The 10,664-nt window shown below is 38.7% G+C and overlaps 1 protein-coding gene across 13 annotated transcripts in view; it reads left to right on the top strand.

Annotated features, from left to right (window-relative positions):
- The window catches only part of ank2b (ankyrin 2b, neuronal), a 359,605-nt gene extending 349,056 nt beyond the window's left edge, over positions 1-10,549 (top strand). For 9 of the 13 annotated variants that reach the window (XM_060933349.1, XM_060933287.1, XM_060933279.1 and 6 more), the window contains 6 exons: positions 926-1,015; positions 2,323-2,406; positions 3,498-3,662; positions 3,764-3,952; positions 8,804-8,895; positions 9,368-10,549. In XM_060933349.1, coding sequence (XP_060789332.1) covers positions 926-1,015; positions 2,323-2,406; positions 3,498-3,662; positions 3,764-3,952; positions 8,804-8,895; positions 9,368-9,581 — 834 coding nt within the window. In that variant the 3' untranslated portion in view covers positions 9,582-10,549. Of the gene's footprint in view, positions 1-925; positions 1,016-2,322; positions 2,407-3,497; positions 3,663-3,763; positions 3,953-8,803; positions 8,913-9,367 lie in introns of all 13 variants that reach the window. The other 4 variants (XM_060933358.1, XM_060933367.1, XM_060933261.1 and 1 more) reach the window with 3 other exon arrangements.
- The last annotated feature ends 115 nt before the right edge of the window (positions 10,550-10,664 follow it).

A 10,664-nucleotide genomic window follows, 5' to 3' on the forward strand; every position in this document is an offset into this window, starting at 1 on the left:
ATTAGTTACTTTTTTAATATGTGTACCGGTAAATTCACACACTCGGGAGCATGAGTAGGCTGTGAATGTTTTTTTTTAATTATTATTATTATTACAGGATTTTCATGAACACTAAACTTCTTGTGTAGATGTAAATAAGTCTTGCATTATACAGGGTGTTTCAAAAAATTTGATATTATTTGAGATGTAAATATCCCAGAAACTACATAGTCTAGGCAAATGAAACTGAACAGGCTTGATGTTGAGCGATATAAATTTATTCCTCAACACTTGAATGAGAAATTCAAAAGGTATGTGGATTCCATGAACGATTTTACAAATTTTCAATATGCGTGAACCCGCTCGAGCGTCTCTTCCGATGCTGGCGGTCGTCCAGATCCTTTTGCCCTGCACACACAGCCAGCGTTCCTCTTTGAACTTTTTGTGCCGTGTCCAAATCTGCATTGCAGTTGGTGCATTTTTAGAAAATTCTCTCATAACTGCACGCTGCACAGTCTTGTTCGACTGTGTTCGAGCGTTCTCTTAACACACAAAACGCCTTTTCTTTTCCAGTGAATGGCATTTCTATACCTAAAAATATTTTTTTTAAAAAATATTAAACAAAATTTTGACCTGTTTCCATACATGCTGTTAAAATTTGAGGTCAACTGAACAAGAATTGGCACAGTTATTAGATTGTGAAAAAATATCAAATTTTTTGAAACACCCTGTATATACAACTGATTTAAGAATAAATCTCTCTGTATTCCTTGATAAATGAGGCCCAGTGAGAGAAAGCAGCTAACATTAAATGCAAAAAGTGGTAAAACAGAAGGTGTGTAGTGCACTGGCTTGGCTTAGTGTGACATGCAAGTATTTAAGACTTTATATTTAGATATATGTAATTTTTTTCCCCTCATAACTATTACACTTGTGGGGTTCTCAGGAAATAGCAGAGGAGCTAGGCTTGCTGTCTGATAGTTCAGAGGAAGAGGTGTTGACCACCCGAGTGGTACGACGCAGAGTTATAATCCAGGTATTTGTTTAAATGTGCGAAATATTATATCGTGACATTACTCACAACTGAAAATAATCTTTTGTAATTATGGATGTACTGTTGCATTAAACACCGACTTGTTTAGAGATAAGATGAGTCACACCTGCTTTGCACTCTTTCTCTCTCTTGCTCTCATCTGGCAACATATCATTTATGTCATACTTGGCCATACATGAGACACAGTCACTTTGGTGTTTTGGTGTACTTTCCACAAAAGACATTACATTTTATTACCGTGCATTAGCTGCACCTGATGTTCTTATATATATATATATATATATATATATATATATATATATATATATATATATATTGCTCCTGATTTATGTTGAGATATGGTAGATACATAGTTGGTGTGACTAGAGAAACTGGTGGGTGGTTAAATATTAACCCTTACTGTCTGTCAATGAAATATATAATTTTAGTTACAGTCTAATTTTTTAAGTGTTTAAAGGAGAACTGAAATCATTTTTAAACTTGCTTTATTTCTTAATTAACGTGTTATTCAATTACGTTTTCGGTTTTAGTAACCTTATATCATGACTCGTATTGGCAACTAATTGCAATTAAATATTATACTTATCAGCCGATTCGGTTTTTAGCCATGTTGAATGTAGCTTGTTTGGTCCACGGCAGGCGTCGCTTATCTGCCTGATCTTCATGAGACTTGTGCGAGACTTCGAAACGTGAAGCGTCAGCGCCGCCATTTTGAAAACTGTTTTCCAAACAAAGTATTGCACAAAAACGAGTTTCAATGATGATTACTCCTTACTTTTTTCAAACTTTCCTGATTGCTATCAAAACAAACAAAACTTCCGGCTTGATTACGTCAGCATTCGAAAGAGGGCGCGCATCGTTGGCAGATGTTGGTCACTTTGATTTCCGCTTATGTTTTACTTCCGTCCTACGATGTCTCGCACAGGTCTCAGCGAATCTCGTTTACAGCCGTCGCTTTGACATATGGACTGATATATTACAGAGCATATTTCAGACACTCAGAACTTGCTATAGCAGCGACAAAATAGCTGTCAGAAATGTGTTCCTATAGTTAATAAAATGAGATAGAATTTTGATAAAAAAATTTGCCTTCAGTTCTCCTTTAAAAACAAAAATGAATGATTCAAATGACTAACAATGTTTTCAGCATCTTCATACCGATTCGCTGTGTGATTATTAATATAGGAGGCAATCTGGGCCTTTCAAACGTGTACAATTTCAAACTATACACAGACTCTTTCTGTTCTGTGTAGTATAATTTACATTCAGTGTGTTTCGCTTTATTCTAGGGAGATGAATTTCCTGAAATTCCCCCTCACAGAGTGACAGAGGAGCAATACATAGATGAGCATGGAAACATAGTAATCAAAAAGGTCTATTAATAGTTCTCATTTTAGTGTGGAGTAAAAACTTAATGCTTTATATTACAGCACCTTTATTCTGGTGAAACTACAATGTACCAATGCATGAATAAAGTGCATCACACACAAAAAAAATATACACCATTTATTTATTGCATATAAATAATAATAATAATAATAATAATAATAATAATAGTAACAAATTCTGCCCCAAAATCCAACCTTAATTTTATGTTGTTTTGTACTGACCTGTAAGACTTCCTACCATATTTCAGTCCGATCAAATCAGTTCTGGTATCAAGGGCAGCATTTCTTGTGCTGTGTTATTCACTTCAGTGAACACACTGTGGACTACAGGTGTTCTGTTACACACAGGTGACTACATGTTACAGTTAACAGTTATTCCACAAAATCGAGTCGTACATGAGCTGATAGCTGACGAGGCGCATAGCACCGAGTTGACTATAAGCCATGTATGACGAGTTTGAGTGGAATAACTGTTTTATTCTATCCACATTCACTGACTTTTGAGAAAGAGAGCAGTTTTATTTTTATTTTTTGCAAATTTGATAACTAAAAATTTTATACAAAACGTCCGACAAAATAATTTCTGCTTAGAATGTAAACAAACTGACAATCACAGTAGCAATTTGTGAAAAATGTGATGATAATTCTTGAAAACTTAAAAAAAAAAAGATATGTTCTTACCATCAAATACTTTTATCCTATATTTCGTTTGTATTTTGGGAGGTTTTGGAGTAGAGTTTTTATTTCATCCTCAATTGGTTCAGTTACACGCACCGCCATTTTGTTTTTCTCCACTCACGGTATATGAGCTGATAGCCTAGTAGTAGAGTAGCCAATCAGAGCACACGATTGCTCAGATCCAGTGAATGTGGATAGAATAATTAGTATTATTTCCATATTGAGTGTGTTTTATTCATGTGTTGGTATGCTGTAGCTACATTGGTTATTACATTGGAATAACGGTACAGTAATGTAAAGGGTACCATCCCATAGCGCATACAATCTGTTCTTTTTTCCTGTTCCGTCTTTCCTTTGTCTATACCGATGCCGTTATATCTTTTGCTGCATTCACACAGATAACAAGGAAAATTATTCGTAAGTATGTGTCTGCGGACGGGGTGGAGCGAGAGGAAGTGATGGTGGAAGGAGCTCAGCAAGAAGCTATCACTGTAGATGATGCTGATGATTTTTCCAAAGTGGTGAAAAGGACAGTAGTGAGGACTGCTGGAGATCAGACTGAGGTACCTGTGTGTTTTCGGAGCATATTTTCCATCTTTGACAAAAGCAAATTCCGAGATTTTGACCAGGGTCGCCATCTGAACTAAAATGCGTTGAATTACAGGTGACGTTTTCTGAAGCAGTACCTGCTGGCGAGGCAACAGCCTCGGAGTTTGAAGGAGAGAATGTGCAAGGTCGTAAAGTAAGCAAGGTCATCAAAACCATGGTGGTGCAGGGTGAGAGGATGGAGAAGCAAATCGGTGACCCCTCATTGTCAGCAGACCTCCCGTCAGCAAAAGAAGACTTTGAAAAGGTTCGCAGCTGAATTCTGTGGCATTTATTCACATGCAGATTGAACACATTTTACAGACAACATTTACAGCTTTGTACGATGTGAAATAATTCTATGATCCACAATTTAAATCATCAATATTTTAGCATACTGCTATTTTCAACCCCAAAAGCCCAAAGTGGACAATATCTGAAAACATACACTACTGTTCAAAAGTTTGGGGTCACTTTGAAATGTCCTTATTTTTGAAAGAAAAGCACTGTTCTTTTCAATGAAGATCACTTTAAACTAATCAGAAATGCACTCTATACATTGCTAATGTGCTAAATGACTATTCTAGCTGCAAATGTGTGGTTTTTGGTGCAATATCTCCATAGGTGTATAGAGGCCCATTTCCAGCAACTCTCACTCCAGTGTTCTAATGGTACAATGTGTTTGCTCATTGCCTCAGAAGGCTAATGGATGATTAGAAAACCCTTGTACAATCATGTTAGCACAGCTGAAAACAGTTGAGCTCTTTAGAGAAGCTATAAAACTGACCTTCCTTTGAGCAGATTGAGTTTCTGGAGCATCACATTTGTGGGGTCGATTAAATGCTCAAAATGGCCAGAAAAATGTCTCGACTATATTTTCTATTCATTTTACAACTTATGGTGGGAAATAAAAGTGTGACTTTTCATGGAAAACACAAAATTGTCTGGGTGACCCCAAACTTTTGAACGGTAGTGTGTGTACACTCTGAAAGGTACAGAGAGCTGGGCATTATCGTAGAAACAAACCCCCACACGGTGATGCAAGACTCCAAGACGAAGCAGAGTCTCACTGTACATTATCCTGCATATTACACAGCTACTTAATAAAGAAATCAGTAATGACACAATACATTGATTTTATTGATTTAAATATTTTATTGCTTCTGCTAATTATGTGGTCCATGGTGACGGTCTGTTATTGATAAGAACAGTCTGTTATACAGAAACAACAGACCATAGAGTGTCATAATTGATCAATCAGTATCAAGTAACTGAGTATTCAACAAAGCAGTGTGTAAAAAAAAAAAAAAAAGGTTTAAATGTAGTAGTTCTTCACCTTGTCCCTCTGGAGCACAGGTTCTCAACCATGGTCATGGTGAACTCTGTTTTGCACAATCTTTAACAGAGCAGGGAAAACACTAGACTGTACAGCAGAGGGGGAACTCTAGGACCAGGATTCGCTGTATTTCAGGGACCTTTAAAGATTCTGTGCAAAGGTTTCCAGGAGGAAAGCCTTTAAAAAGCAAAGTAGCCTTAAAAATCCTTTGAGGATTCCTCTAATCCAAGAGCACATGCATATTCAACAGTTATTCCACGAGATCGAGTCGTACATGAGCTGATATCGACTATAAAGCCATGTATGATGAGATTGAGTGGAATCACTGTTTTATTCTATCCACATTCAGTGGATTTTGAGAAATGGAGCATTTGTATGTTTTTTGCAAATTCGATAAACTTTATACAAAACGTCCGACAAAATCATTTCCGCTTTGAATGTAAACAAACCAGTGAAATGACAGGAGCAATTTGTGAAAAATGCTATAATAATTCTTGAAAAATAAAAAAAGATACGTTCTTACCGTCAAATACTTTTATTCCATATTTATTGCTTTTTTTTTTGTGCGTGTGTGTGTGCTGTTTTCAAGTACAGTTTTTATTTTGTCCTTGGCTGGTTCACCAACACGTTCCACCATTTTTTCCTCCTTCTTCTTCTTCTTCTTTAGGGTTTTTTTGATGGTTGGCAAACCAACTTAAAGTTGCATTACTGCCATCGACTGGGCTGGAGCGTGAAACAGGAGATGGGGGGGGGCAGGGTGTGTGTGTGTGTAACTATATTCTTTTAGCCATTTCTGTTCCTATTAAATACTTGATAGTGATGTATCTGACTTGATGCGCACTGCCATTTTGTTTTTCCCTACTCACAGTATATGAGCTGATATCCTAGCAGTAGAGTAGCCAATCAGAGCATGCAATTGCGCATATCCAGTGAATGTGGACAGAGTGAATACAGTGGAGGAAATAATTATTTGATCGCTTGCTGATTTTGTAAGTTTGTCCACTGACAAAGAAATGAACATTCTATAATTTTAATGGTAGGTGTATTTTAACTGTGAGAGACAAAACATCAAAAAGAAAATCCAGAAAATAATTTCATATAAAATATATAAACTGATTTGCATTTCTTTGAGTGAAATAAGTATTTGAACCCTCTAGCAAACGAGACTTAGTGTTTGGTGGCAAAACCCTTGTTGGCAAGCACAGCGGTCAGATGTTTCTTGTAGTTGATGACCAGGTTTGCGCACATGTCAGGAGGAATTTTGGTCCACTCCTCTTTGCAGATCATCTCTAGATCATTAAGGTTTTGAGGCTGTCGCTTCGCAACTCGGCGCTTTAGCTCCCTCCATAGGTTTTCTATGGGATTAAGTTCCGGAGACTGGCTAGGCCACTCCATGACCTTAATGTGCTTCTTCATGAGCCACTCCTTTGTTGCCTTGGCTGTATGTTTTGGGTCATTGTCGTGCTAGAAGACCCATCCACGACCCATTTTCAGTGTCCTGGCAGAGGGAAGGAGGTTGTCGCTCAGGATTTTACGGTACATGGCTGCGTCCATTCTTCCGTTGATGCGGTGAAGTAGTCCTGTGCCCTTAGCAGAGAAACACCCCCAAAGCATTATGCTTCCACCTCCATGCTTGACAGTGGGGATGGTGTTCTTCGGGTCATAGTCAGCATTTTTCTTCCTCCAAACACGGTGTGTTGAGTTAATGCCAAAGAGCTCGATTTTGGTCTCATCTGACCACAGCACCTTCTCCCCAATCACTCTCAGAATCATTCAGGTGTTCATTGGCAAACTTCAGACGGGCCTGCACATGTGCCTTCTTGAGCAGGGGGACCTTGCAGGCACTGCAGGATTTTAATCCATTATGGCGTAATGTGTTACCAATGGTTTTCTTGGTGACTGTGGTCCCAGCTGCCTTAAGATCATTAACAAGCTCCTCACATGTAGTTCTAGGCTGATCTCTCACCTTTCTCGTGATCATTGATACCCCACGAGGTGAGATCTTGCGTGGGGCCCCAGACCGAGGTTGATTGATGGTCATTTTGTATTTCTTCCATTTTCGAACTATTGCACCAACAGTTGTCTCCTTCTCATGCAGCTTCTTCCTTATGGTTTTGTAGCCCAGTCCAGCCTTGTGCAGCTCTACAATCTTGTCCCTGACATCCTTAGACAGCTCTTTGGTCTTGCCCATGTTGGAGAGGTTGGAGTCTGATTGATTCTGTGGACAGGTGTCTTTTATACAGGTGTCAATTTAAGACAGCTGTCTTTAATGCAGGTAACGAGTTGATTAGGAGTGTCTAACTGGTCTGTGGGAGCCAGAACTCTTAATGGTTGGGGGGGGGGGGGGGGGGGGATCAAATACTTATTTCACTCAACGAAATGCAAATCAATTTATATATTTTATAAAATGTGATTTTCTGGATTTTGATATTCTATCTCTCACAGTTAAAATAAACCTACCCTTAAAATTATAGACTGTTCATATCTTTGCCAGTGGGCAAACTTACAAAATCAGCAAGGGATCAAATAATTATTTCCTCCACTGTAAATAAATACGAGGGTAAGTCAAAAAGTTCGAAGACAAATTGAAAAAAATCTTTATTTATGAAAATAACAAAGCTATTTCTCTACATACCCTCCATTTAAGTCTAAACACTTCTGCAGGCGATGTTTCCATCGGAGAATTCTTTCTTTGTAGAATTCTGGGGGATGTCTTTCACACCTTTTGAAATTATAACATCTGTCTTAGAACTGGGTGGCACAGTGGTGTAGTGGTTAGCACTGTTGCCTCACAGCAAGAAGGTCCGGGTTCGAGCCCCGTGGCCGGCGAGGGCCTTTCTGTGTGGAGTTTGCATGTTCTCCCCGTGTCCGCGTGGGTTTCCTCCGGGTGCTCCGGTTTCCCCCACAGTCCAAAGACATGCAGGTTAGGTTAACTGGTGACTCTAAATTGACCGTAGGTGTGAATGTGAGTGTGAATGGTTGTCTGTGTCTCTGTGTCAGCCCTGTGATGACCTGGCGACTTGTCCAGGGTGTACCCTGCCTTTCGCCCGTAGTCAGCTGGGATAGGCTCCAGCTTGCCTGCGACCCTGTAGAAGGATAAAGCGGCTACAGATGATGAGATGAGTCTTAGAACTTTTTGACGTACCCTCGTATTGTAAAAGTTTACTATTATACTCTGTTATATGCAGTGAGGTCTGTTGAGACTAGTCTGTTCACACTAGTAAAAATACTCCTACCTTGCATCCTTTTCTAATTTAACAAGTATTTTCAATACAAATTCCATTTCTGACAACAACTTGAGTGAAAAGTAAAACCTTTGAAAGTTTTTCCATGAACCTTACAGTTTCTTCGTATTTGGTTTGTGCCTTTTTTTTTTTACTTTAAAGACAGCGTGATTTTAGATCAACTCCATCGGCATGTCGTCTGAACACATGCTGCAGTAGAAGAGATTAGGCAGGAGGACGATCTGGCCTTTTGTACAAAGCAGTTAACATGCTCAATATCACACATCTGATTACATTTAAATCGGGACATGGAAATAGTGCAGACTCTTGAATATTAAATATTCCAGACACTGAACATTTACTTTCTTTGTTTTACATATTTAAAAATTGTAAAAACCCTCTGTTTATTTCCAATTTTAACTGAAAATAAATAAATCCCAGATTTTCAGTGTGGTACCAGACTTTTTGCACTGTAAAAACTTGCGTTTTTTTTTTTTTTAAATAACATATCCCCCAACCTCTGAACTGCTTCCTTTCACACTTTTCCTATAATGTCCAGGCTTTGAGTTATGCAGGGGGCTTTGACGAAGTGCTCTTGCCTCATTTAGTGGAAAAAGAGATCGTGAAGGAGGATGGATCTCTGGTCAGAAGGTTGGGATCGTGCCTTGGTGTGATTTATGAGCATAAGTTCACATCATGAATGCAGAGTGCAGTGTGAAAGCACATCACAGACCTCTGATAACCCTTACAGACCTTTAATACCTACTCAGCATGCTGGCATATGACATGTCCTTTAAGTACTTTTTTAAAGCTTCACTCAGGAAACATCATGAGCTTCAGGCTTACTAACAGGAAGCCTCGTAGATGTAGCGCTTGTGTGACAGAAGTGAAATGAAAGTCCTGATAATAAACAAATATGTTTGTAGCCTTACACCAGCATGATCAAATCAACCTAATATTGCTTGGCTTTTGTGATGTGCGTATGTAAACGACGTGCCTTATTAAGATGGCGTGTTTTTGTACATTTTCAGAAATAGGCATGAAAAGGAGAGTGGAGGAATGGTGCTGAGATTAAATACTATGATACAAGTATATCGACTTCTTTGTGGTGATCTGTCTGCAGGACCCGCATGCATAAGACGCGCACCCAGAAGAAAACCGTGGTGAGGGACTGCCAGAGCAAACACATCCACCTGGAGCGCCTGGAGGACACTCCAGAGTCCCTACAACCTGACGAGCTGCAGCAGCACCTACACCAACTGCTCCAACGCTACTGCACACCAGAAGTGGAGGAGGAGGAGGAGGAGAGAGAGGAAAAACAGGACACAGACAACTGAGTTTCGATTCCCTTTTCATTTATTTGCGCTGTGGCAAGCCTCCCAAAAACCTTGGCAGAATAGATCAGATTGTGACCCATAGCCTTTTGTCACTTTGTCTCTCCATCACCATGACGGCGACTTCCCTTGTTCCCGACCCATCTTTTTGTGTTTATTTATGCTTTTTTTTCCTCCAAGAAAGAAAAAAAAATTGTGCGCTGGAATGTTTTTTGTTGACGTGACGTTTTCCTCTTTTTTTTTTTTTTTACTTTGTGACCAAAGATAGATTTACCTTATTTTAAATTAACACTTTGGCTAGAAAATAATCCTAAATATGGAAAAAAGCAACTAATCATCATCATCATCATCATGGCTATTACCTTCTTTCACAAACCCTGTTCTTTAAGAGCTGAAATAACAAGATGTGTAAATATTCAAATGGAAATGGAAAAAATACATCCATATGCCGTTAAACGTGTTACGGTTCATTAGCTCAAATTCTGTCCACAGGCTTTGGATAACTGACTTTTTAAATGTGCATTACTGGGGCATGTTTACTGTACACCACGAATGCAGGCTCACATTTGGACAGTATTTAGATCATGTTAAAAAAAAAAAAAAAGTCATTGTGTAGTTCATCATGATACCCAGAATGAGCTTGAGTAATTTGTATGCAGTATAAACGTAAATTCTCACACACACAAAAAGAAAAAAAAAAAGCTAGATGCCAGCTTTTAATGTGCTTTTTGGGAGTTATATTGAATGAAAGCTTCGCACATTGTTCCTCACTCATGCTCGCTTTCTGTTGGTCCTTCACATGTTATAAAAGGCGACAACAGCTTTGCACAGTGGATTCAGTCTGCCCTATTTACTCTGTGTGTGTGTGTGTGTGTGTGTGTTTCTTCACCATGTTAATCTCCAGTCACAACCCTGCTACTCCTTGTCTGCACGTAAGAAAGTCGCAATCATTAAAGGTAACTTTCAGACAATTTTGTTGCTCCTTCCAATTTTTCAACGTTTGCTGATATTTAAAGTATAGTTTGTTATTCATGACTCAGTTCATGATCATAACTCTACAAAAAAAAAAAAAATCCTAATGTGTTT

This window comes from Neoarius graeffei, chromosome 1 (genome assembly GCF_027579695.1).
Source record: "Neoarius graeffei isolate fNeoGra1 chromosome 1, fNeoGra1.pri, whole genome shotgun sequence".
NCBI classification, from domain to species: domain Eukaryota; kingdom Metazoa; phylum Chordata; class Actinopteri; order Siluriformes; family Ariidae; genus Neoarius; species Neoarius graeffei.